General features: G+C 42.2%; 1 protein-coding gene across 3 annotated transcripts in view; it reads right to left on the bottom strand.

Moving 5' to 3' along the window:
- CEMIP (cell migration inducing hyaluronidase 1) overlaps positions 1–27,598 on the bottom strand; it is a 230,134-nt gene that overhangs the window by 40,919 nt on the left and 161,617 nt on the right. For all 3 annotated transcript variants that reach the window (XM_068275228.1, XM_068275229.1, XM_068275230.1), the window contains exon 12: positions 4,789–4,958. In XM_068275228.1, the coding sequence (XP_068131329.1) occupies positions 4,789–4,958 (170 nt within the window). The remainder of the gene's footprint in view (positions 1–4,788; positions 4,959–27,598) is intronic.

Here is a 27,598-nt window from a genome sequence, read left to right as displayed (position 1 = left end):
ATCCATACTTAAACCCAATTCAATTTACAATTGATCAAATGTTATGGACTGCTGAAGTGTGTAATTGAAAAATATTGGTACAGTGTATGGCTACCTTATCTGTAGTACAGGAAAGATTACATACAAAGGTTTAGGCCTCATGCATACTGAACGCTGTAAAAAATTGATGCGTTTTATCTAATTAGTTGTCCCCGTAGTAGTGCACGATGCAAAGTTTTCAGTTAAAACACATAGGATGTGAGCTGAACTATAGGGAATGGCCTGCATATCACCATTGTCCTTGCTCCAGCCAGAAGAGCAGTTCAGCATCAGAAATCCTTTGTTAGCACAGGGTGGGGTCTTAGTACAGCCCCCCCACTTTTTTGAGAAGAGCAGTTTCTGCATCAGAAGTCCTTTGTTAGCACAGGGCGGGGTCTTAGTGTGGTGACCCCCTCCCCCCCCCCCCCCCCCCCCCTTTCTGGTGAGGGCTTAGTACAAATGGGCTTAGTACAAAAGTATGATAAGTAGCATTCCTCCAGTTGTAGTCTGTAATAGTGAAGGGGGATCGCTTATAAGCAGGTTTTTCAATACTCTGCAAATTTTCATATTTACCCACCCTGGTAGTATTTCACATTTGGGCAACTCCTACACAACTGTTTCAAGTAATTGGTCTACAATGGTGATATCACAATAGAAGAGCAGATCAGAGATCAATGCTGTTTAGGTGGGACTCAGTGAAGAGAATTAGCACATCCCTTTGATCAAAGCCAAACAAACTCATGGCAGACTATATTGTCCTGGAGCAATGACCACTTCTATAGCTGGAAGAGTAATAAAGTCTGTCACCCCAGAGCACAAAGCTGACTAGATTCCAGCCTGACCCTGAAGCAGGCTGCCAAATAAATCTGACTAGGATAACTTAACTCAGTGGGGGAAAATAGCTGACAGATATTATGATACTTAGAGTGAGAGTACCTTTGATAAGTAGTAACTTGTATTAAAATTCAGCCAAAGACATACAACTGCTGCTTTAAGTTTCTCCACAGCAGTGATATAAGCTATCTGCATAGAGCCTGTATGCAGAGGAGTAGTCCTGCCAAAGGGAGCTGTGCAGGAATGAGAGGAGCTGTTAATTAAACTTGCTATTGCTATTGTTTTACCATAAGTGCTAGGATATAGTAGGCTGGAGGACAACTACCAGACCTCAATAAGGAATGATACATGTATGTAATGTATGTGTATGCATGTTCCAGGGTGCATATGCACGTGTAGGTGAGTGCAGGCATGTATATATGTACATGTGTGGGGTGTGGATGTAGGTATTTATTTATTTATACATCACTGTGGTATGTATGCTTAACTGTATACACACGGTTGCGTTGTGTAGGCGTATGTGTATGGATGTATGTATATAATGCATGTATATAAAATACGTATTTGTATGCGTATATGTATGTATGTAGGTATTGGTATATGTGTATGTACATGTGTGTGTGTATATATAGTATGGTATGTGTGTAGAGATATATATATGTATATATATATATATATATATATATATATATATATATATATACACACACATATATATATGTATATATATATATATATATATATATTGTGTGTATATTGCACTGTGCATACCCTACTTCCGTACTCGATGGTATTGTAGGGTACCTTATATGTTCTGTACAAAGTGTAATTTCTATACCTTCGTGTTACAGCCCTTGTAAGGCGGGGGGTTTCAGTCATTCCTCAGCATGCACGTAAACTTACACTTAGGAGGAGCAGAATCACCCCTAAGGATACTGCATCATATGCTACATCCATTATAACCGCTGGATATTGCATGGTATAAATTATATAGGATTGTCAACAAATGCAATGAGCATCGCATCATAGAATATATGTCTTATATACACTCCTTACTACATAAGATATTGCTACATTACCAATATACCCAGATTAAATGTTAAATATAGTATAAACATTAATCGCTGATTATGGATGTTGGTTATAATAAGATATAACAATAATATAATGCACGCATGTATAGTGGGGTAGGTATATACTCACACACACACATATGGTGTATGTGTGGGGGTAGATAGGTAGGTATCTACTTGTTACTTGCTTGTTTGTTGGGTTGGTGAAGCACCAGCAGATTGCGCAGTGCCGAGGTATGCGTAAGGGTATACGTATATGGGTGTTTGGGTAGACGTAGGTGTGTGGATGTACATGTGTTTGGGTAGAGATATATATATATATATGGAATTTAGTTAAAGGTACAGGGACTTATGTGGGGGCATGTCCTCATATGTAGGTTTATACGTGTATGTACCGTGGTTGTGTATGCATACGGGTGTAAAGTTTACCTAATATACTTTCGTGGTACGGTCCTAGTAAGGCACCCTCCAGCTTGCAGTTAAACCTACACTTAAAATGAGCAAAATTATCCATAAGAGGACTGCATCACATGACACATCCAGTATAACTGCTGGTCATTGCAGGGTATAGATTATATTGGATTGCCAAAAAAAATAAAAAAAAAAAAAAAAAATGCAATGAGGATTGCATCATAGAATATATGTCTTATATACACTCATTACTAAATTATAATTTTGGTAAATTATATACCCAGGGTATACAGTGAATACAGTATAAACATTAATCACTGATTTGGGATCTTCATAAGCCCCCTCCCCCTGTATTTTGCCCCACCCTTTTTTCCCCTCCCATATTGATCAGTGACCTTCCCTCAGAAAATATTTCAGAAACTAATGCAACGGAGCCATGATGGCCCATCTTATTTAGAATTTTCAATATTAAAAACAAAACCGGGCATTGTGCTCACGGTAATGTCTTAGTGCAGTATAAATGTGTTACATGCTACAAAATGACCATTGCATCAATGGGCGCAATTACAACAACCTCTCTATGTAAAGGGGATATTACTTTACGCATATGAAGTATTTACCGACTCAGGGTCATTTAAACATTACACGAAGGGCCGGTATAGTTGGTTGTATGCATCAAACCATGTAGCGGTAAGAAAAACCAAACTTACGTCCATCCACACCTGGCAGAGTGGTAGCTGCTGGAAAATGTGGGGTTGGGGCCGCGTCGCGTCACAAATTCGGTTGCCGCACTATGTCAGCCCACACCTGGCAGAGCACTAGCTGCAAGTGGAGGGCTAGGGCCGAGGCACATCGCAAGTTTGTCGACGTTCTATACGCAGCCGAACCTGGTGGACCACTAGCCACAGGAAAGGGCGTTGGGAGGGAGACTCCGATGCCCATTGGACAGTCCTACTCCCATGCTTGGCGGAACAGTAGCCGCAAGTAAAGGTGTACGAAGAAGGGAATAATGCCATTTAGCCGAAAGCGCAGGGCGACAACAGCCCCAAACACCTGGCAGAGCACTAGCTGCAGGTATGTGTGCATATGTATATACATATATATAAAAATAAATAAATAAAAAAAATAAAAACGTAGTGGTAGCGTTAATACATGCTCGTTTGGGGTAGATATAGTCTCTTTACCTTCTAGGTAAGTAACACACGCCCGTGGCTTTGTCCCCGTCTCGGATCATGGGATGGGGTCAGTGGCCGGGGCAGGTAAGAGAGGACTTGGAGGTACACTGGTTTTGGTTCCCAGGGGCAAAGGTGGAAGGGCTAGGCCAAAAATCTGACATATCTAGCCAGGGTTAGGGAGTAGCCAGATATAGTCATAAGACACATAGGGGGAAACAAAGTAGGGACGAAGCCAATGCATCTCCTGATGCTGGATACAAAAGAACTTTTTAGACAAGTTAGTCAGGAGCTCCCGCGGGCAACCATTATATGGTCCGTAATGATCCCGAGATCTAACTGGCGCCCACCTCCCCCGGAAAGAATCTTAAACCGTTCCAGGCTAAGAATCAATAGAGCTATTTTGAAATGTATAGCACAAAAGGGGGGCATAGCCGTCCGTCACAGATTGCTAGAGAGTCAGGAGGGGCATTTTCAAAACGATGGGGTTCACCTGAGCGTTCTGGGTAATGAGATTTTTCTGTCTGGGTTAGGAGAAGCCCTAGAAGCCGCGCTCTGTTTGAGGGCGGGCATTCGTCCTTGAAGCGGCAAGCCCGAATGCCGTGGCGGGTCCGTGACAATGCCGGCCTGGACGACATCGAAACCAGAAGTACACACCGCGCTTGGCGAACGGAGTAAGGCATTTATGCTAAGAGTGCATAGTGCTGGTTATGATATATGGGTGCCATGGAGGCACAATGGTTTCTGGGTCATTAAACTAGGTGGCTCTAGGGTGGGTCATCGACTGGTTAATGGCACCATGGGCGTCACTGGCAAGGTTCAGTGGCGCAAAGTTTAATGGGTGTCACTGGCGCGGGTCAGTGGCACAAGGGTTTAGCGCAAGCCGGTGGTTGGTACTGTGACATTCACAAAGAGGAAAGGCATTGTCACGGGACCTGTCAGAGCGCGGTTTACGCAAGTTATTCTTATTATTATTGCTTAATGCATGATTGATTTAATTGTTTTTCTAGATTGTATTATCTTAAATCTGTATTAAAGCTGTGGCCTTTAAACTCCAACTGGGTGTCACGGCTTTTATTTCAGGTAAATGGTAGGTCCGACCTCTATGGGCCCTGCCCGGTCATGCTTTTGGTTAAAATAACAGACATCCCAGTCTTCTCCAGTATCTCTTGCAAGTGTTGCTTTGCTGAACCATTAAGCTCATCATTGCATGGTGTACATGGTTTGAAGTATTCTGTACAATATAGCAAAAGTTATTTCTGAAATTCGACTTAACAAACCTTGAGGTGGCCTCCAAAGGTATCAAAGTTGTAGTATGCACACACAGTATTGTTGTAGCAAGTTTTCTCCATTTCTCCCAGGATGACAATATTCCTGCTGAGAAGTCCAACTTCTGCTCTCATATCCACTCCATCCATCTCTTCTCCAATATGCAGATACTTCGCTGTCCCTACAAACCAACAGGAATTTTCATTAGCAGAAGCATTGAGTGAATTTGCTGAGACAAAAGATTTTCACCTCAAACTTGGCAAAAACGTACTTCCATTTTAACTGACAGACTCCCCTTACAGATCCAATAACACAAGATCTAATGTTAATTCCTTAACTCGGCATGTGTTTCAGTGGATTCCAGTCACATTTCTCATTGTACAATATAGGACATTTCTTCATTTAAAAACAGGTCAACCTGGTTTATTACTTTCCTCAGAAGAAAATGTAATAAATGGTCAGGTATCTTACAGCATGGAAACTTGTCTGCATGGAGTGTTTTCTTTGCATTTTGTGAGTTATTATTGGATACTCTGATGTATTCCACTCTTGTAAAACAGATTACTTGGTTAAAATGTAGCTACAGAGCGTGCGTAGGTGTTTTCTAACTGTGCAGAGGACAATAGAATTTAAGTTACTCTAGAGGAAAAACATGAAGGATTTTACTGAAGTTACATCACCCGGAATAGTTGATATGGACAGCACGGTGCCGTAGTGGATAGCACGTTAGCCTTGCAGCGCTGGGTCCCCGGTTCGAGTACCAGCACTAATCCAGGTCACTATCTGCACAGAGTTTGTATGTTCTCCCTGTGTCTGTGTGGGTTTCCTCCGGCACATCCCAAAAACATACAGATAAGTTAAGGCCCTAGACTACAATGAACATATGACTATGGTGGGGATTAGACTGTGAGCTCTGAGGAACAGAGAAAAGACTATGTACTCTGTGAAGTGCTGCGGAAGATGTTAGCGCTATATAAATACTAAATAATAATAATAATTGTTGTACTGGACAATGATTGTGTGTCTGCATAGGCATTGCATGACCTGAAAAGATGATCCTGCTGAAGGGAAGCCATGTTGCATTTTCTCAGTTAATCACTACTTGTCACTCTTGCTTCTTCCCTTTCCCACTTATAGGAAAGAGAAGGTATAGTGGACTGTGTAGGATGTGTGTACCTGTACAGCGATCACTAGACAGAGAATGGCAGTGTAATACAGAATCTCACTACCATCTAATCCCTGAATCAGCCACTGTTTCTTCCTTCTTTTATTCCTTCCTTCCATCCTCTATCCCTTCTTTCCTCCCTGTGTTTCTTCCTCCTTCCCTTCTGTCCCCCTCTCCCTTCCTTCTGGTGGCCATACATGGTACAATAAAAACGTTCAATTATCCCATTTATTCGATCTAAATGATCGAATTGAATGAAAGTTGAAAATATTTTTTTTTTTCGATCAAGAAATTCAAACAATTATCCCTTTTTTTCGAGAAAAATCAGATCGGACATGCTGGAAAAATCTTTGTATTCGATCTAACGGAATAATCGAACTAAATTAATTGAAAAAAAAGTAAAAATTGTACCATGTATGGCCACCTTTAGTTCCTTCCTTCCTACAATCTTTACTTTTCTTTCCCAGTATGTTGTATATATTCCACATCAGTGTTTCACAACATTATTACAGCAAGTACCCTTGTATGAAAGGAGGTGCATGCTGGGTACCCCCTGGTTTGGATGATATCAACTCAAGTACTCCTTGACACACTTATATGCTTTTAATTAACTAAAAAGACTTATTCAGGCTTTTTTTTATATAATCATTTTCAAATCCCCAATTGAACTGTGATAGATTGACTATGACAAGTCCAAGTAGTAAAACCAACCCAAGTACCCCAGGGGTACGCATATCACAAGTTGAGAACGCAGGGTCAACATGATATCGTTATAACTAACAGTTTACTCTTAGTACAGTTTTGTCATTGTTAAATGATATTAGTTTAATAATATAGTGCTTACTTACTGTAACCCATCAAAGTTGCATTTTAAACACCATTGAACTCCATTACTACACAACTGCACAACCTGCAGGAATACAGTTAGATCTGCAGAGGGTGTAAATCAACACCATGTGCAATGGACCAGAAGTTCTGAAACTATCTGGTTATATTTGATTCAGGGTAAAGCTAAAAAAATGTGTTGAGCTGAAACTAGAAGAGCTGTGATGAGCAGGAATGCTGAAAGATATCATAAACACATAGCACTGGACTTCTTCAGTGTTGCCATTTTTCTACCTGCTTTGAAGCCGCAGGCCACATATGGTCTCTGTTTCTGGCGCTCCTACTTGAATTCCATCATAAAATTCAATTATCCAACAGAATTAGAGGATTACAAGTCACAACAGTCACTGCTTCTTTGCATGTGCTGCTTGAAATGTCCTCTCCGCTATTATGTCTGGGAACTAATACATTCCAAGACCTCAAGCTCAACCTGCTGGGAACTTTTTATTAGAAACTGTAGGATTTATGTAGACAATGTATAGAATGCAGGTATGGAACATTAACCAGCAAACTGCCAGACTGGGAAACTATTTGAGTCGCTAAGCCTCTTTTGCACCCTGTAAAGTTCTGATTTCATAAGCTGGAAGGTATTGGAAGACAACATTTGGAAACAACTAAAATGAAGTGCTCTTTGGAACCAATTTTACTTAGAGAATGAATCTTGACATGGAAGGCATTCATGCCATTACTGTAAATTAGATCAATTTGTTGTTACCAGCATTGCACATCTGATTTGAATATGTGTTCTGATGCAATAGTGTGACTATAAAACACATCTTCACATATTACATGGTACTTGACCCAAAAGATTGGTGGCTGTCTGGGAAAGCTTGCAGTTTAAGGGACGTTGTTGGGCTGGCCTGCTACGCAAAGTCTAGTTTGGGAGACATGGGAGGTTCGTTTTGGGGGTAAGTGTTGGAGAAGACACCGAGAAAGTATATAGTTAGAAAAGGTTTATGTAGAAACTGTTGATCTCTAATATAATGTTTGCAATATTGACGAATGTCTTCATCCTACAGATGTGGGTTTTTGGGTAAAAGAACCTGGACGGGCCTAGAACACCCAATCTGGTGTTATGACATGGAACCCTAAGATCATAATATATTTGTGGGCTATGTATATGTACCATCATATGTTCGCAGAGTGGATGCACCTATCAATTTTCATTGTTTGGTTAAAATCACTACACAAAAAAAGGAGGTCAATTTTGTCTTTATGTAACTGTATAATGTGTCATATGGACATGTAAATTGCACTCTCTTAGATCTCCAAGACAGATATACGGTATATATATATATTAAAAAAAACAAAAAAAAACCCCACAAATCTTCACATGAAGATCAGCAGGTGTAAAAAATCCTATACTTTTATTCTAAATCATAAAAAATGCATCTTATGGAATCATTTGAAAACAAGTATTCAATATTTCTCTGAGTGGGGTAAGCTTTAGAGAAAGAATGGTACACATATAGACATATGGAAATTGACCAGTCTACTATAATGTACAGATATGGGGGTCATTTTCTATCTACCACAAATAATCATCATTGTTATATACAGGTGTAGGATCCTTGCCCAGCACACCAAGTCATGCTTATAGATAGTGGTGTCCAGAGCCAGGACAAGGTCCTCCAGCACCCAAGGGTGAGACCCCAAAGTGGGCTCCTCCATCTCTCGCACCCCAGCCGTCACACACTGATTGCTATTAGACTAAGAGGCGCCACAGGGCCCCAACCCCCCCAACACCTTCATCTCTAGTTATCTGGCTTGCAGTCACTGCCATGTATCCCCTTTTCTTATTTCTCTCTACGTCAAACACAATAGGGGAATGATAGGTGAGTGAGTTGTGCGCCCCCCTCCTACACTGCGCCCTGATGGCGGTGTCCCAATAATCATAGCAGCCCATAGTGGCCCCTGTTCACTGCCATTATTTCTAAGCACCAGACACACAAATATAGAGCTACTTCTCTACAGGAAGTGACATCGCTGGAAGTTTTGAGAGGCACACTTTCTATCACAGCTAGCACCTTTACAGGCTCTACATCTGTGTATCTCTGGGTTTGGGGGTTGGGAAGCGTAAGTATACATCCCTGTGTCCATGCACTGTATACACTATACACTGCAGGGAAAACTACCATTGCTCTTGCATGACTACAGTCAGGTCCCTATCACAAACTTTGCTTTGGTGCCCTGTGAGCCATAGCCATGCTTCTTCTTGTAACGTTTCATGCCTGCTGTTAAAATGGACCTGAACTCTTGCACAGGACTGAAGTAAAACATAGAGAAATGCACCCTTTATGTATTTCAAGAGTTTAGCCTGTCTAATTCCCACCTTACCTGTGACTAATCACAAGTTGTAATTTGATCTCTTTAACTGTGACAGCTGGCTGCCTCGACAGAGCAGCTAATTTGGAAACACAGGATATTAACCCTATGTCTGCTAACATGAAAGCAGGAAGAAGACACACTGCAGATTTACTGTATTGTAGGATCTGTATCAGCTGTAACAAAGACATTTTTTGTTTTTTTCTAACGGTTTGTCTGCTTTTGCTTATCTTTTAGAGCAGAGAGGAAGTCCTGAAATCAGGTCCACTTTAAGCAATACACCTAGGGCTTGATTCACTAAGACAAATAGCATGCCTTATCCAAGTTAACACACCTTACCAGAGATATCACGCCTTATCTGAGTTAACACGCCTTATCAAAGTTAACACACCTTATCAGAGCAGCATAGCGAACCCGCAGGGGCTCAGGGCAGGACGAGTGGAGCTCTCATCATTGCCAATTAGCAGGCGTAAGTTTGTAGCACTCGCTGTGCTACTCTGATAAGGTGTGTTAACTTTGATAAGGCATGTTATTTCTGATAAGACGTGTTAACTCAGATAAGGCATGCTATTTGTCTTAGTAAATCAAGCCCATGGGTTATGATATGATGCTGCTATTCAGATATACAGTAATTCTAGCATGAAAATACTACATGCAGCGCTCAGTCCTAAACAGCAGCTGATTGTCTCTGTATATTAGAACTGTCCATAGGCATTTGTATGAAGCAGTACTGGTCTCATTACATTTCCATTTATCCCAATCTTTCCACTAGGGCAGCAGCCCACTGACTGTAGTATTAAAGCGTAGATGTGTATGTTTTCCCCAACTCAGACATATGGCTTCACATTCTATTTCCATATATCTTAAACAAATTCCACTGTGTAATTAGACTTGCTTTAAATCAAATTCCCTGCCAGCTACTCCAGGGAGGGAGGGGAGCACAGATAACATTCAATCAGTGTTTCCTCCTATGAAATCTGCTGTCTGTTAGTGAGGCTGAACAGAGCAAGTGTCCCACTTGTATGCTTCTCATTTAATCATACAGCAGGTTATGCTAAGCAGTAATCGCACAGAAATATGCCAAACATGCTCTGAGCACGCTCTATATATAAACTAGTCCTGTAGTCTTGGCAAAGCCCATAGCACAAAAGCTATTTTGGAACATTTAATTGTGAAAGTTAAAAAATACTCCTTTAATGATCTATTTGAAAAATGGAATGCCTTTAATTTAGTTTCTGAAGAAGGAAAAAAAAAACCCGGGCCTATACAAACAATACCAGAAGCAAAGAGAGAAAAGATTTTCCATGACTCTAGCTGCCAGCGCTGAATTGGGTTAGTGAGGGAAAAACAAAACACAAAGGAAAAAGAAAGGAAGAAGGAAAAAACTGGTTTTACTTCAAACAGGGAACAGCAACAAAATGGGTATAAAAGTGAAAACGTGTCGAAACGGATGTGGCTTGCCAGCTTTGCACTGGGTCTTATTTTCCACAAGTCCCCTTACAGTATGCAGATGGCAGGGATAACGCTGTGTTTTATTAAATCTGGAAGAAACTTTAAGTAAATCTAGATTTTGTTTCAAAAGTCAGAAGTGGTGACAATTTACATTACATATTACAGGCGATGTATGCCAAGACATATTTCTGGGATTATTCAGCAGAATAGTGCCAAGAGCAAAAATGATGTGCAAAATACAGTATTCCACAGCAACCAATTATATTGCAGTTTACTCAGATTGCAGAAATATGATTTCTGATTGGCTGCAATGGGCTCATACACATCACACTTCTCTTACTAGTTACACTTGTGTAATGTAGCCGAACCAGTCTGGATGTGTACGGTGGCTTCCATGCTACTATGCTAGATCTACCACAGTGCTGTGTACTGGAAACCTGAACTGAACCCCTAATTCTAATCCCTAATGCTGGGTACACACGTTACGTTTTTTCGTGCGATTTTGCGACCCAACCGTTTTTTTGGTATGATTCCGCACTCGATTCTGCGCTCGATTCTCTTATCTTCATTAGTTTTTCTCATCTTTTTCCATTCACTGCTATGAGAAATCGAGCACGGAAACGATCGGGAACAATATCGGACATGACGGATTTTATCTATCCGATCCATCTATTGCACGGAAAATCGTACTGTGTGTACCCAGCATAAAACTCACTTCACTGCTGGAGTAATCATGTGTTCTTGGCATGCTTCAGTTCTCTCAATCCAGAACTTAACTGATAAGATACAGTATATTACTATTTGGCAATAAAGGCTTGATTGTTTGTGTGTCTGTATGACTGTGGCTTACCTGTACATGTTTAATGAATGGAGCTCCCAGCCTGATGACTGGAACACGCATCCAATTTTGATTGGCTAATGACTGCGGACAGGTTTTGAATATTATGAACAGATTGTGTAGGTAAGCTCTCATATTACACGGAAGTGGTAACATTGGCCAATCATTGGCCACTTATACCACCTCCATGTAGCATGTGAGCCAACATATTTTGAATACTATGAACAAATTGTATAGAAAAGCTCAGTCTCATACTTCATGGAGGTGATAAAACTGGCCAATGATCGGTAAATCAAAATTGGATGTGTGTGCCAGGCTTTACACTGCTCTCTGGTATACTCCCGCTGGAGGAATGGAGTGCCCAGCCCTGCACTGCTATCTGGTTTTATCCTGCAGGAAGAATGGAGTGCCCAATCCAAAACAGTCAGTATGCATGTTGGATTATTATGGCTCTGTAATATAACAAGCTAACACATTATTGCATTCCAGCAGTTCTGGAGGTGTGTTTAGCTATTAGGGACAACAAAGGTGAGGGTTTGCATATTCTGCAGTGATGCATTGTGGGACACTTCATATGCTCACTCCAATCTGAATAATTGCAAATACCTTCTGTTTTAATGATGTAAATTTCTGTTTTGCAAGTCAGTGACCTGAAACAACTATGTGGCTAATGAATTGTCGTGGACTAGTGGCACAGTGGCAATCTCTCTTGGCTTGCTATGCCATTGATTTATTGCACCTCAGCTATAGATATGTGAAAAGCATTCTGGGAAGTGTAGTTAGGACAGGTGCTGTAGAGTGACAGGTTATCTACACCTCAGTTAAAGTAAAACATTTCCTCATAATCAATGCCTACAGAAGAGATTGTTCTAAACTGCCTGTTTTTCCCGATAACACTGTTCTCCAATAAAATACGTTTATAGTACAAGTTCATTATCTACTTCAGTAATAACAACCAGTCCCACCAAACCCTTCCTTATCCGCCCTTTACTGTTGTTTTAAGATTAAAAACGAAAAGACTCTGTTAATCTGACATTGAGGCAACACCGTATTATCTTAAGCAGTATAAATAAAGCTGGTGGGAGGATGCTTAGCAGAATATTTGCAAGGAGTCAGCAAGTGCTTAAGTATCATGTTTATACAAAAGAAAATGTTCTCACCACACGTATCTAACGTGAGGACAAAACGCACTGGCACGTGCGGGAATCATTTGCAATTTATATGTGGTAACTTTAGTTTATTACCAGGATTTGGAGGATATCGTAAGTGAAAGCCTGGAATGCAGTGTTTGTACAATCGCTAGCAATTACTTTAATCCTACTGGTCTGTCAAACTTATCACCTAGATTGAAGGTTACACATTTTCAAACATACAGTAATTCGAAACAGTCTTTGTGACATGGTAAAACTTTGGTCCTTCAAAGATTTTCTTGCATTACCATTTTAGCCACTCCGATCCTTATGAGAGCAAAGGCTGCCAAGATAAGAGAGTACCGTACTGCTATGTCACACTACAGAATTGCAGTTCTTATAGTACCTAAAGCACTACAGGAACAATGTAGTAAGCTAAAAGGAAAATCATCATTTTAATCAGAATACTTATCCTGTTGTCACGCTTCCACTAATCTGAGACAAGAAAATGGCCGATAAACTTCTATCTCCAGAAACCTTTTTAAACTCCCACCACTATTTCTTTTGTGCCACCAATACAATCTAAATATCTAATGCAGTGTTTCTCAAACCTGTCCTCGTGACTCACCAATGGTGAATGTTTTGCAGGCAACCTCATCTAGGCACAGTTTGGTTAATTAGTGTCACAGCTACATGGAATCCACCTAGCTGAGACACTAATTACCCCACCTTTGCATAGGTGAGGTTGCCTGCAAAACATGCACTACTGGGGAGTCACAAGGACAGGTTTGAGAAACACTGATCTAATGCATCAGCTATCCAGGGTTTTTGCCTTTACTGATAGTAAACTAGCTGCAGTGTGTGTATATTCCTGTTACAAAAATGTGTTTCTAAAATACTTCCCACTGCTTCTGAAGTGCCTCCTAATTTCCACTTGTTGTGAATTTCTTGTATTATCATAAGCAGATCTTATCAGCTTTGCAACAAACCGTGAGTATAGGATATGGGCTAGATAAGTAATTTATTTCTAAAACAATGTCAGTGACAAGGTAGTATCTCAAAAAAGTGGCAAAATCGCTACAGTGCATTAATTATCAGAGCCTCATTTGAAGGCACTTCGACCACACCTACGTATAAATCATAAGCATTTCAGTTCATTCATTCTTCTCTAGCACAGTAAGGGGAGAGACACTGTCCCAACATAATATAGTCTGGTCTATTATTGCAATAAGCATTCTAGAGACTATTTTCAAAACATTAATTTAAGAAAATAGAACTTTAAATGCTCCTCATTCTAAATATTAAAACCACTTGTGGGCTATCTGGAGCTCATTCAACCAAGGCAAAAACATTTATGATTTATTTTCTTATTTGGTCCCAGTCAGAGTCAGATATCCCGAAAGGCCACAAAGGCCTGGGTCTTGGGCAGCTGCTGTCCAATGGGGCAGCTGGAGATGGAAGAGGGGTTGATGCATATTGAAGAGAAGGTTTCAGATGGAAAAGCAGGCTACAAATTGGAAAAAAAACATGGAAAAGGAGAGCTGCTGGCCAAACAGCTGAACATGAAAGTGAGGGCTGGTGTGCATGTATGTTAGACATGGAAGAAGGTGGCTGCTGCGAACACTTTCATTCCAGCGCAGGAGACTTGGGCGCAGCAGTGAGTAACTTCAGCACTGTCAGAAGCCGGAGCTGAAGTTACTTATAAAACACTATAATTTGGCCTCCAGAAATTGCTGGAAGCCAAATTATTTCATTCCCCACCATCCATGGCGGCCTGAAGGGGGAATAGTATTTAATACGGCCGGGACTTGTGCAGCAGCAGGATCAGCCATATACCGGCTGTATCCTGCGCCCAAGTCTCCTGCGCCGATTCCTCTCGTACGCGGCTGCTGCACATGGAAGAAAAGCCACAAGAAAGTTAGCCTTGCTCCAGCCTTGATCCCAATAATCAGGTCCTGCAGCTTCTTCCTGCCAGAGAGGACATGACCGGTAACTGAAGGGCTGCCTCTTCATTATGCTTCTAAAGCGGACATGACTACATGTTCTATGGAAGAAGAGGGCAGGAAACCACAACTGTCATCCTTGACATGAGCTTATCTCAGGGGAAAATAATCCAAATTGGCCAACCGTTTTTCCCCCCAAACAGGGTCAGCCAAGGGTCGCTGGGGTATGGTATACAGTTATATAATTGTTTTAGATTGAGCACTGACCTGATGATCTCTGTAAGCACCTAATACTGTCCTGATGATATATTAGACAAATGAAGCATCATGGTAAAGAGTGTGCTGATTAATTTGGCTTAAACTGCAATTAGAAAAGCAGATTTTATTTGTTTTCGGTAATCCAGGTTCTGACTCACTCTATAAAAATTTAACAAACCCACGCATGTTTTTATAACTTAATTACGAATATGGGCCTGTAAAGTTTTGTTCATATTGCTAAGTGAGAAGTGATTGCCTGTGATGTTATGCAGCATGGACATGAGGTTACAAGAAGTTCCCAGTGCTTCCCTCCAAGGGTGCAAGTTGTGTGTGGTGAAGAGGACATACTGCTGCCATATTCACATAGGACTGCGGAAAAGACCAAAGGGACTAAACTACAGCTAAGGTATATCTTGCCTCTTCTAGTGGTGCTATTACTATGAATTGTATAGTTCTAACACATTTTCCACAATACTTATATTAAACAATTCAAGTTATTAACTGTTCCTCAGAGGAGCTAACCACCAAATGTCCCTACCCCAGTCTATAGCCAATATGTATAGGAAAGTTAACTAACTTAACAGTATCTTTTCAGAGGGTGAGAGAAAAATGGAGTAACCAAGGAAAACCAGTGTAAATGGAAGAGCATATAAACTTAATGCAGATGGAATTTAACCCGAGAATCTACAGTTAATAGGTGAGAGAGATAACCTATTGACAACTTCTTTACAGATCCATATTTCTCAAACTGAGTAATATTAATATACAAATACGGTATATCTCTTAACATTTGCACCACTTAACATTCACATACAGGGAGAACAATTATCAATGACTGCGACCAGATGCTTGAAGGGAACCTACTATATTTTCCACTGTGTAAGACACTCCGGAATGTAAGACGCACCTAGGTTTAGAGGGCAGAAACCAGGAAAAAAGTATATATATATATATATATATATATATATATATATATATATATATATATATATATATATGTGTATATATATATATATATATATATATATATATATATATATATATACTAAACCTGGTGCATTCATATTCCAGGAGCGTCTTATAATGTTTTCCTCCAATTGGTGTCCTTTTGTGTCCCCAGGTGTCTCCTTCTGTCCCCAGGTGTCCCCTGCGTGTCCACGTGCCTCCGCTCCCTCCCCCGGATCTCCTTTTGTGTCCCCAGGTGTCTCCTTCTGTCCCCAGGTGTCCCCTGCGTGTCCACGTGCCTCCGCTCCCTCCACCGGATCTCCCGCTCCCCCATGTATGTAGATGAGTGTAGCAGCATGTCTTACCTAATTCATGCCGCCCGCGGAGATCACTGTCCTCTTCACTTTCACACTTCTCCCCCTAGTGACCGACTTGTGCTGGCGCATCATTATGACATGATCATCACAAGCCGGTCACTAGGGGGAGAAATTGCTGAAGAGAAGAGGTCGGCGTTCTCTGCGGGCAGCATGGATTAGGTAAGACATGTGGCTACACTCGTCTACATACACGGGGGAGCGTAGACACAGGGGAGGGAGCAGAGACTTAGAGGAGGAAGCAGGGACAGAGCAGGGACACAGGGGACAGAAGGGGGACTATGCAGGGAATCCCCAGCGTGGTGGCAAGTCAGCGGTTTATATAGATGGGCAATCATAATTCGGGGATTCCCTGCATTCACCGTATAAGACACAGGGACTTTTTGTCCCCATTTTTTGAGGAACAAAAGTGTGTCTTATATGGCGGCAAATGGGGTACTTCATTTTAACCTATTTTGGTTCCTGGACGTAGAAAGTACGTCCAGGAACCATGCGCGCTACCGCGCGCTCCTGCGGCCGATCGCGCGCGTGCACGCACGCTCCCGGCCCGCGGTTCGTTAGCCAGGCAATCAGTGAATCGGGCTATGGTGCCCGATCACTGATTGCTCTCCCCCGCTGAAAAAGCCACAGCTTCTCTCGGAAGCTCCGCCTTTTCTGGCTGTTACCTCCCCCATGCGTCGCTCTAAGCGTGTGTTACGCTTAGAGTGACGTCATGTAAACAAACTCATGGCCGCCATCTTGTGGCCAAAAAGTAATACTACAACTAAAAGTTAAAAAAAATGAAAATTAACACACATTTACATTATAAACCTATTGTTTACCTCCCACCCTCCCAAAACTACCCAAATAAAATGTTTACTATAAAAAAAAACAAAAAACATTACAATAAAAAAAAACATGTAAATATTTACCTAAGGTTCTAAACTTTTTAAATATCAATGTAAAGATGAAATATTTCTATATTTTTTTTATTTTAAACTTGTAAATATTGATAGATGCAAAACGGAAAAATACGTGAGTTTTAATTATGGAGGCATGTATTATTTTAAAACTATAATGGCTGAAAACTGAGAAATAATCAATTTTTTCCGTTTTTTTCTTATTCTTCCTGTTAAAATGCATTTACAGTAAAGTGGCTCTTAGCAAAATGTACCCCCCAAAGAAAGCCTAATTGGTGACGGAAAAAACAAGATATAGATCAGTTCATTGTGATAAGTAGTGATAAAGTTATAGGCTAATGAATGGGAGGTGAACATTTCTCAAGTGAAAACGACGGAGAGCGAATGGGTTAAACAATACCAGTTGCCTGGAAGTCCTGCTGATCCTCCACCTCTAATACTTTTAATCATAGACCCTGAACAAGCATGCAGATCAGACGTTTCTGGCAAGATTAGCTGCATGCTTGTTTCATGTGTGTGATTCAGACACTACTGCAGCCAAAGAGATGATCAGTACTACCAAACTACTGGTATTGTTTAAAAGGAAATAAATATAGAAGCCTCCATATACCTCTAGCTTCAGGTTCTCTTTAATTTATTTGTGTGTTGGTACATTATTTTTATATTGCTCGCAGCCATGACCCACACACATTGGCAGCCACTGGATCATTTGCTAATCAGTAGTGAATATTGGATGGTGTGTGCAAGCCTTTACTGACTTATGCCCTCAGCCTTTTTTAAAGAAACACAAGTAATTCACCTGCTAAAGTCAGATTCCTTCTGTCCACAATATTTGTGAACTGAGCTGCTACACAATGTACTAGTGCATTAGCCAAGACTGCCTCCCAGCCAGAACTCTGAATGTCTGTGTGGTTTGCGGTACTCAGAGACACATGACTATGGAAAGCATTTAAAGTCTAATGCCAAGCATATAGGATTTTGTTAGCTCTGTATTCTTTTGCAGAGCTTGTGTTTATCTGGCTATAAGCTTCCCGATAAGCTGATATCAAATAAATCAGTTGTAAAGCACTTTGGCAAAGAACCCAGGAATGTGCCATTTCCTACACCATAGACAGTCACTGCTATAGGCTGCAGTCTGCTCAGAGAGTCAGCCAGTAACCTGAGAGCTGGGCAAAGCTAGGGCGAGAAGGGGCGTGACCGGGTGGGCTCTGAGCTGGACTGTCCAAGAACAATAGGGTCGCCAGGTGTGAAGGAAAGGTGGAGTGTCCTGGCCAGGGCCAGGACACTATAAGACCAGGGGGCTGGCCAGGCAGCCTTCCTTTTGGGATCGTGTGGATACAGCAAACTTCTCCCACCCACCCTCCCGCTGCCGCTTGCTCGTTGGTAGCAAGCGACAAGATGGGTGTTGGGAACACCCCATAACAATGCAAACTTGTTGTATCCCTACAGACTTCGTCACAGCTGAAGGCGGGTCCTTGACAATAAATATCAGAAAAAAAGGGATTGTTGCGTGCACCTTCCGTCCAGTGAGTGATTTTATTATCATCAACAGCGACAGCCAATGCTTGAGGATACAGACATCCAAAATTACTGTATGTGTGGCAAAACAGTTCAACCTGATATAAACCAATTCTTACATATCTTCGGTGCAGGTTCAGTGATACGGGAGGTGGGTGCAGGCACTGAAGGGTGGGGCGACGGCCGTTTCGCGTCTGTCTGACGCTTGGTCACGCGTTCCACTAAAGTGAGGAGGTGAGTCTTCCGGTAAATGACGGGATAAGTCCCGCCCCTTCCGGGATCGTCACTTCCTTTGGTGCAAGGCTTGTAGCCTAGGAGACCAGGACGCTAGTTTGCAATATTATTAAATAAGCAAAGCCCATGTGTGACGTTGCCATCAAGCTCATGACGCGCTGTCTAATTAAAGCAGCGCATCATGTTAACAGCCAAACGGAGCACTTTTCCGTGCTACACTGATTAAGGCTGTGGCGGTCCGTAATATTTAAACGGTTTATGAGTCCATAATACTTGGACGGAAAATGGCTGGAGGAAAATTAGTCTCCTACCACCGCTCGTTGCAAGTTGCGGTAAAACCTCCCGCACTTACAACTAACTATGGGGATGGCCGGTCATAGATGGGTGGCGTCAAGGTCTCGTAGGCCAGGACTAAGTGAACATACATGGTGACAGTGGGTTAAAAATAGTGAGGTTGCTAGGAAGCACATAACAGGGTCACATCACGATACTAGTATCTAGCAAGGGGCACAAACATACTCCAACCAATCTCAGATAGCCCAGCAATAATTTTCACCTGGGATATCAAAAGGCTATGAGGTCAGGATTAATATCCCTGATCAGGTGCACAAGATCAAAACTAGGTAACAGAATGAGCTAATATAAACAAATATCCAATAATCTGCCAGAAAAAATTAATATTAAACAACTAATAAAGAGCAGTGGCTACTGACAGGCATAAGCTGACATAAAAGTGACCAGTAGGGAAGTACAGGGAGATATAGGGAAATACTTAAGGATCTAACATACATGATAATTCTGTTTTGTCATTTAGACCCAGAGGGCCCATTGCGTCAGTTCTTAAAATCAATTTAGTTTCTCTCCTCAATAGAAGCCTTTCCCGATCGCCTCCCCTATGAGGGACGTCTTGTTTTTCTATGGCTGCAAATCTAATAGATCTGCCATTACCACCATGAAACTCCCTCATATGTGTTATAAAACGGGCACAACCCTTTCCTGATTTAACAGAATTAACATGTTCACCCACTCTGACTTTGAGGGGTCTGGTGGTTTGACCGATATAATATCGATCGCATGGGCAGAGTATTACATAGACCACGAAGTCCGTCTGGCATGTGAAGAAGCCTTTTAGCTCTATCGTTTCCTTACCCAAACGGATGTGTTTTTTAGTATAGATATTTTTACACAAATGGCAGTGCCCACATCTGAAATTCCCTGATGGAAGAGCCGCACTCAGCCAGTCTCTAGATACCGGACTAGTAAATTCACTGCTGGTTAGAATATTCCTCAATGTTGGAGCCTTCCTAAAGGCCACCCGAGGGGGTTTAGTAGAAAGGAAGTTCAGATCAGGATCCCGTGTAATCATGGACCAATTCGAGTAGACTAAGCTTCGTATTTGTTTTGCCATAGGTGAATAATCAAATATAAAGGTGACTTTCTCACTATTGTTACAACTTTTGGTTTTAGGAGCCAACAGGGCTCTCCTCTCCTGTTTCTTTGCTCTCTGTTTCGATGCTTTCAAAACATCTGCATCATAGCCTCTACTTCTGAATCTAGAGGTCAATTCCTCTGCTTGGCTGTCAAAATCTGCCTCTCTACTGTTGTTCCTCCTCAACCTTAAATATTGGCCATAAGGAATGGCTTGGATTACATGCCCTGGATGGAAGCTACGTGCGTGGAGAACCGAGTTGGTGGCAATAGCCTTCCTATATCCTTTACTGATCAAAATATCATTCTCCACTATTAGCCTCAAATCCAGGAATGTAACTTCAAAATCATGAATCTCAGATGTGAACTGCATATTTATTGTGTTAACATTCAAATATTGCATAAAGAGGTCAAACTCCTCTGTCGTACCCGACCACACCACCAGGACGTCGTCCACATATCTCGACCATTGCCTGACATGCCCCCGATACGGATTGTGATCGCTGAGCACCGCAGACTCCTCCCACGCCCCCAAAAAGAGGTTAGCATAGGTGCACGCCACCGGGGTCCCCATTGCTGTCCCAGACACCTGTTGGTACCACTCCCGGTCAAACAAAAAAGCATTGTTGGTCAGTACGAATTCCAGACATTCCAGAATGTACTCCACATATCTTAAGTCTTTATTTGTGCGCAACAGGAATTGTCTGACCGCGGCGATACCCAGTGTGTGTGGTATGCGGCTATAAAGACTGACCACGTCGATAGTGGCCAGCCTGTCGCCGGGAACCCAGGTGGCGCGCTCCACCATGCGCAAAACCTCTAGGGTGTCCTTCAGATAAGAAGGCACCCCTTCCAATAGGGGGCGTAGGAGGTGGTCGAGATATCTGGACAGTCTCTCCGTGAGGGATCCACAGCCAGAGACTATAGGTCGCCCCGGCGGTGCGGTCAGAGACTTGTGCATTTTTGGTATATGATACCAGACTGGTTTACGGGGGAAGAGTGGGAGCAGATCTGTGGCCAATTTCTTAGGGAGGAAACCCCCCTCTACTCCTCTCCGTAACAATGTTCGGAGGTTGTCCTGATAGCGTAAAGTAGGATCAGCTGGGAGGGGACAATAAATATCCCTATCTCCTAATTGTCTTAATGCTTCATTGCGATATTGGGTGGTTGACATTATAACCAAATTCCCGCCTTTATCGGCTTGTCTCAAGACGACTTCTTTGTTATTTTTAAGCCATTTCAATGCCCTCCACTCTTCTCCCGTTAAATTGGACTCCGTGGACTCGTAAATCTCTGCTTTAATCTCTCTCAGGGTGCATTCAAAAAAATGCTCTAAGGTTGAGCCAGGGGTGACAGGGAAGGGTTGAATTGATCTACAGGCTCTGAATATACTCGGATTGCCCAATCCAAGGCATTTCCCCTCTATGGGGGGAATTCCAATGTCTATTCCTGCTTCTTCTTCCAAATCTTGCAATACCTGTAAAATCTCCTCATCCGTGGGGTTCAACCGTACCTGTGGGAAAAACCCTAAGGTATTGGTATCACTATCCCCTGTCATTTGAGGAGAGAGGGAGAAATTGAAATTAGTAATAGAACCCTCATTGAGTGGGAATCGGGGGATTAATATATCCTGCTCCCTAACACCACTCGTTATCATTGGGTCTAGATCATGTGGAGGTTGGTCAGATGGTTTGGGTCCATTATCATTCTGGAACTTCTGCATTATCACCAATTTTCGCACCGATTTAAATAAATCTATGGTGAAGGACACAAAGTCAAAGTTTTGTGTGGGGCAAAAGTTCAACCCCTTTCTTAATAGACTTTCACATTCTGAGGGGATCTCGACTCCCGAGATGTTCAAAATTTGAAGATTTTCTTGAGCGGTTATTAATTCAGTGCTTTCCTCTTCTTGGTTTGGGGTTTCAGTATGCTGGATCCATCCCATCTGACAGCTTTTAGTCTCCTGGCTAGTTCTTCTCCTTCCTCCCCGTCTGATCCTTCTCCTAAAGGGGCTGTTGCTCCTACACATTCTTCTGTCTTGGGTAAAGTACCTTTTTTAGGATTTCGTTTAATATTCTTTTTTCTAGGGGTCTTATTCCCTTTGGATCTGTCGTTGTCACTATCAGACCCTGAATCTGTTGTCCAGTAGCCCCTGCTCTTTGGATTTTTCTTAATTGGTGCTGGGGGGCCCCAATTGAAGACCTTATTTTTATCAAAATCTTCTTTATCGCGGAAGAATTTCCTTAATTTTCTGGTTTTGATTTCGTCTTGTATTTTGAGAATCTTAGTCTCAATTTTAGAAGTTACTGTATTATATTTCTCCTCTGCAACTGACGCTTTGTAATTACATTTGGTATCCTGTAGCTCATCAGATACTTTATTATATTCTTTTATTGTGCGTGCTAAGACAATATCTTGTAATCTCTTTACATAGTCGAGATGTGCTGTGACCCAATCCTCCACAAATTCTGGGTCCTCTCGATACTCTGAGGGTTCCCTATAAGATCTGAAACCCCTTGCCACTATACCTTCCTTCTTGTATCTTTTTAATGTGGCCACTGTCCAAAAGAGTTTTGTCTCTTGTTCACTTAGTCTTCCTAGTCTTTGCTCCAAAACCTTAGCACCCACCTCCTTGTTTGCCTGTGTGGATTCTGCTGTGTTGGAAAAGAAGTTTCTCAAGTCCTCTCTTCCCTCAGCCACTTTTTCACTCACTAAGTTAAATGGATCAAAGTCAATTTCTAGATCCTCACTTGGTAATTCTTCAACATTTATTTCTTGTTGTTCATTACTTATTGTTGTCATATTGGGGTGCTCAACACTGATGGATGAATTGAATAAACATATGCAATAATCAAAGAAAGGAAAAGATGAAGTGTGGCACTCCCTTACTTGCAACGTGAGTGTAAGCGTGTCCACACAGCACAAAAACAATTTAAAACACACTGGCCTGCGCCGATATGGAGTCTGTTAGACTCTGTCGCTGAGACGTGTGCTCCGCTAAAATGAGGAAAAGACAACCATATGACAATAAATATCAGAAAAAAAGGGATTGTTGCGTGCACCTTCCGTCCAGTGAGTGATTTTATTATCATCAACAGCGACAGCCAATGCTTGAGGATACAGACATCCAAAATTACTGTATGTGTGGCAAAACAGTTCAACCTGATATAAACCAATTCTTACATATCTTCGGTGCAGGTTCAGTGATACGGGAGGTGGGTGCAGGCACTGAAGGGTGGGGCGACGGCCGTTTCGCGTCTGTCTGACGCTTGGTCACGCGTTCCACTAAAGTGAGGAGGTGAGTCTTCCGGTAAATGACGGGATAAGTCCCGCCCCTTCCGGGATCGTCACTTCCTTTGGTGCAAGGCTTGTAGCCTAGGAGACCAGGACGCTAGTTTGCAATATTATTAAATAAGCAAAGCCCATGTGTGACGTTGCCATCAAGCTCATGACGCGCTGTCTAATTAAAGCAGCGCATCATGTTAACAGCCAAACGGAGCACTTTTCCGTGCTACACTGATTAAGGCTGTGGCGGTCCGTAATATTTGGCAAAGAACCCAGGAATGTGCCATTTCCTACACCATAGACAGTCACTGCTATAGGCTGCAGTCTGCTCAGAGAGTCAGCCAGTAACCTGAGAGCTGGGCAAAGCTAGGGCGAGAAGGGGCGTGACCGGGTGGGCTCTGAGCTGGACTGTCCAAGAACAATAGGGTCGCCAGGTGTGAAGGAAAGGTGGAGTGTCCTGGCCAGGGCCAGGACACTATAAGACCAGGGGGCTGGCCAGGCAGCCTTCCTTTTGGGATCGTGTGGATACAGCAAACTTCTCCCACCCACCCTCCCGCTGCCGCTTGCTCGTTGGTAGCAAGCGACAAGATGGGTGTTGGGAACACCCCATAACAATGCAAACTTGTTGTATCCCTACAGACTTCGTCACAGCTGAAGGCGGGTCCTTGACAATGCCGTATCTTTGGACATCGAGAAAGTATTCCCCACCGAGCTGGCATAACCAATTAATGCGCCGAATGAGGATCCCATAATGGAATATATATGATAATGGATAATGGCAATAATGGATAATGCAATAATGTATAATGTGATAATGTAAGCCGAAGGCTGGTGGCCGGCACGGGAGGGTATTGTCAAGGGACCTGCAGAGCGCTCAAGCGCCCCGCCATCTGTTAATAGAAATATGTTTGTGATTGTAATATGTTTTTGTTTCCCTCCCCCCTCCTTTTTATTTCAGTGTTTCTTGTCACAGCTCATTTAATGTTTAATGTCAATACTGTAATAAAGCTGAGGCCTTATAACTCCAATTGGGTGTCATAGCTTCTGTTACGGTAATTAATAAGGTCAGCTCAAATAGGGCCCTACCCTGGTCATGTGTCTTCCTCCTTGTAGTCAAGAACAGTGTGAATGATCTAACCTAGGCAGCAGCTGAACATACGAAGCCTGAAAACTGACTTTGTGAGTGCAGTAATTCTGGTTTTATGAGCAAAATGTCAAGATTTTTTCACACTAAAAGGTAACGTGTGCAATCTCATTACTAAGCTATTAGATTAGGCTTTCTCAACCATGGTTTCATGAGAACTCTTTAGGTACTCCTTGACTAAATAGTTCTGCTTCTCAGGAATAGTGTGAGGGGAATATTGCCACATCACCAGAGATCTAGTCCCAGCAAGGCACACAAGTGACAGGATCACAGCAGCAGGAGAAATGAGACTGCTGAAGACTACAAGACATGAGGTAACAGATTAGTAGGTTTACCTTTTTTGTGTGGAAAACACAGAAAACTATTGTAGGAGAAATGGCTGTGATGTTCATAATGGGTCCAGACTTGTAATGTGGAGAAGCAAGGGGCACACGTTATAATGGGGGCATGGGGCCATACTTCTTATGAGCCAGCATGGTGCCACACTCATTATTATGGAAAAGCATGGGAGCTAGAGTTATAGTGATGTCTGCATTTGTCATTTGGTGGTTAATAATTGCTGCTTTTGTCACCTGGGGGGGGGGGGGGGGGGGAGGGTGGTTATAATTAATACTTTTTTTTTAGGTACTAATGATTTGTTGCTTGAGGGGTTAATGGGAGGGGTCTAAAGATTGCTGGTCACTAGGCTAATATGTTTTGGAAACAATTTGACAATTGTAATAATACAAAAAATATAAAAGTAAAATGAGTTGAAGTTGTATAAGTAACAAAACTTGAAGATATACCGTAATATTTTTGCAGGTGTCTTAAAGATCTCAAACATTTCAGTGGGGTTCCTCCAAGCAGAAAACATTGCGAAAGGTTGTGATATTTCTAGGTCTGTACCTAGAAGTGGGCTTTAAATCATCTACAAGGCAACCTAGACAGGTGCCTAGGGCGTAGTGAGTGTCAGGGGCCCAACTGCCACTCTCTCTGACCCCTCTCCTATCGCAGATTACCTAATAAGCATAAGGGGAGAGAGCCACAACTACAAGGTAGTACCTTGCCCAGGGCCCAATTTTATCTTACTCCATCTCTGGGGCTTTAGGATGTACCCCTTTAGGTCACCCTGCACATACACAAATGCACGAAAGACATTTTTCACCCACCAAGTTATGATCCTTGGGACCTTTGTTAAGTACTTCAATAGCTACAGAAACATAACTCGCCAAAAAAATATCAAATTTGGCATATATCACAGACATCAATTAGTTTTAATTCCAGCTTTTTATTAACTGTCCCTGTAGGCCTGTTATGAAATCTCCGCAGACTCAACTGACAACTATTATAGCATAAAACAGATGTTAAAATGCTGCAGAACAGCCACACACATCTTCTACTAGGATGACACCGCATAGGCAATTGTTTCCATATAATAAAGTCAGATGGAAGGGGGGACGTGCATTATAAATAAACATCCGAGCTGTGATTATAGAAACATTCCTGTTTGAAAACAGTTTTCAGAAAATCGTGGGAGGATAAAGTTCTAAAAATAGGATCTGTAGCGATTTATGCCGTTCGGAACACAAAACACACAAGTTAGTTGCCATGTTACTGCCTTTGATCTGGTGTTGATGTGCGTGCTGTAAAGTTTACTGAGGCTGTCAAAAGCTTTGTGAATGCAATTGTGAGATCAGAGAAATAAACTCCAAATTGCCAAAACTCTTTTTCCTGACTCCAATGAAGTAGTCTCTTGAAACCCAACCAAATGTTCTCCTCAGAGACATATCAATGCTGCAATGGTTAGAACTCTTGTAATCCTTATAGATCTGATCTCCACATTCTGCCACCTACGTATCGGCTGAGTCATACACAGACAATACATCGAATTGGAAGTTCTCAAGTAATGACCTGAACCTGTTTCCAGAAGCAGTATTTCTGTTATGAAAGGAGATCTTTGAAATGCAGTAGAAACAGGGGCACAGCAATAGCCATAGCAACTGCTATGGGTGCCGAGAGCAGAGGGGGTCCAAGTGGTAGAGGTTGACTATTAATTTTCCTGAGTATCTCCACCCTCTGAATTTACTTCCAAGCCCATAGACTGTTTGCAGTATACATTGCATAGGAATGTAATTGCCCAGTCAACTCATATCCCATAGGATAGGGGCAGATGGCATTGCTCAACATTGCCTAGGTCTAATGGCACCCTCAAAAATTCTGCTATGAGGCCCTATAATCTCTAGCTATGCCTCTGAGTAGAAACTCCATGAATAAAATACTTTTCCACCCGCTGTATGGTTTTAAAAGGAACCGTTAGGAGTTGGGCCCCTGACCGGGGTTGCAGAGGTTGCAACCGCATTGGGACTCTTGGGCCAGAGGGGATCCGAAGGGCCCTCCCTCAACTGCAGTATTAGCTATCTATTGGTCCTGTGCTCAAAATAATGACTTCTATAGACACCTTGAATCAGGGGCGTAACTAGAAATCACTGGGCCCCCTGCAAAACCTTGGATGGGGCCCCCTCTTTCTGCACACTGAATAGGCACTGTCTACAAATCATTGTCTACAAGACTTTGTATGATTCGTTATCAGTGGCTGCGCAGATGCAATCATTAGAACAATTGTGCAGAGAGCACAAAGATTTTTTCTCTCCTTGCCCTTAGTTGTCAGTCTCTCAGGACGGGGGCCCCCATGGCTTTGGGGCCCCCCTGCAGCTGCATACCTTGCAGGGTCTATTGTTACACCCCTACCTTGAATAGTGGTAATCATTAACAAACTGTTCCCCATTCCCTTCTTGCACCTCTGACACTGTAGTTGCCATTGGCAGGTTTTGGTGTGCTGTGTCAATTGTTATTTAGAGTGCTTGGGGGCCCCATTGTAAAACTTGCATCGGGGCCCACAGCTCCTTAGCTATGCCACTGAGGAAAATATTTATGTACCTACATCCTTCAGGTGTTCAATTGTGTTTAACTGCTTTCTTACTATTTTCAGTCCACCAGAAAAGTCTTTGAAGAAGGCCTA

Source organism: Hyperolius riggenbachi, chromosome 3 (assembly GCF_040937935.1).
Source record: "Hyperolius riggenbachi isolate aHypRig1 chromosome 3, aHypRig1.pri, whole genome shotgun sequence".
Classification (NCBI taxonomy): domain Eukaryota; kingdom Metazoa; phylum Chordata; class Amphibia; order Anura; family Hyperoliidae; genus Hyperolius; species Hyperolius riggenbachi.
The sequence above is the reverse complement of the archived record's forward strand: the minus strand, read 5'-3'. Positions and strand labels throughout refer to the sequence as shown.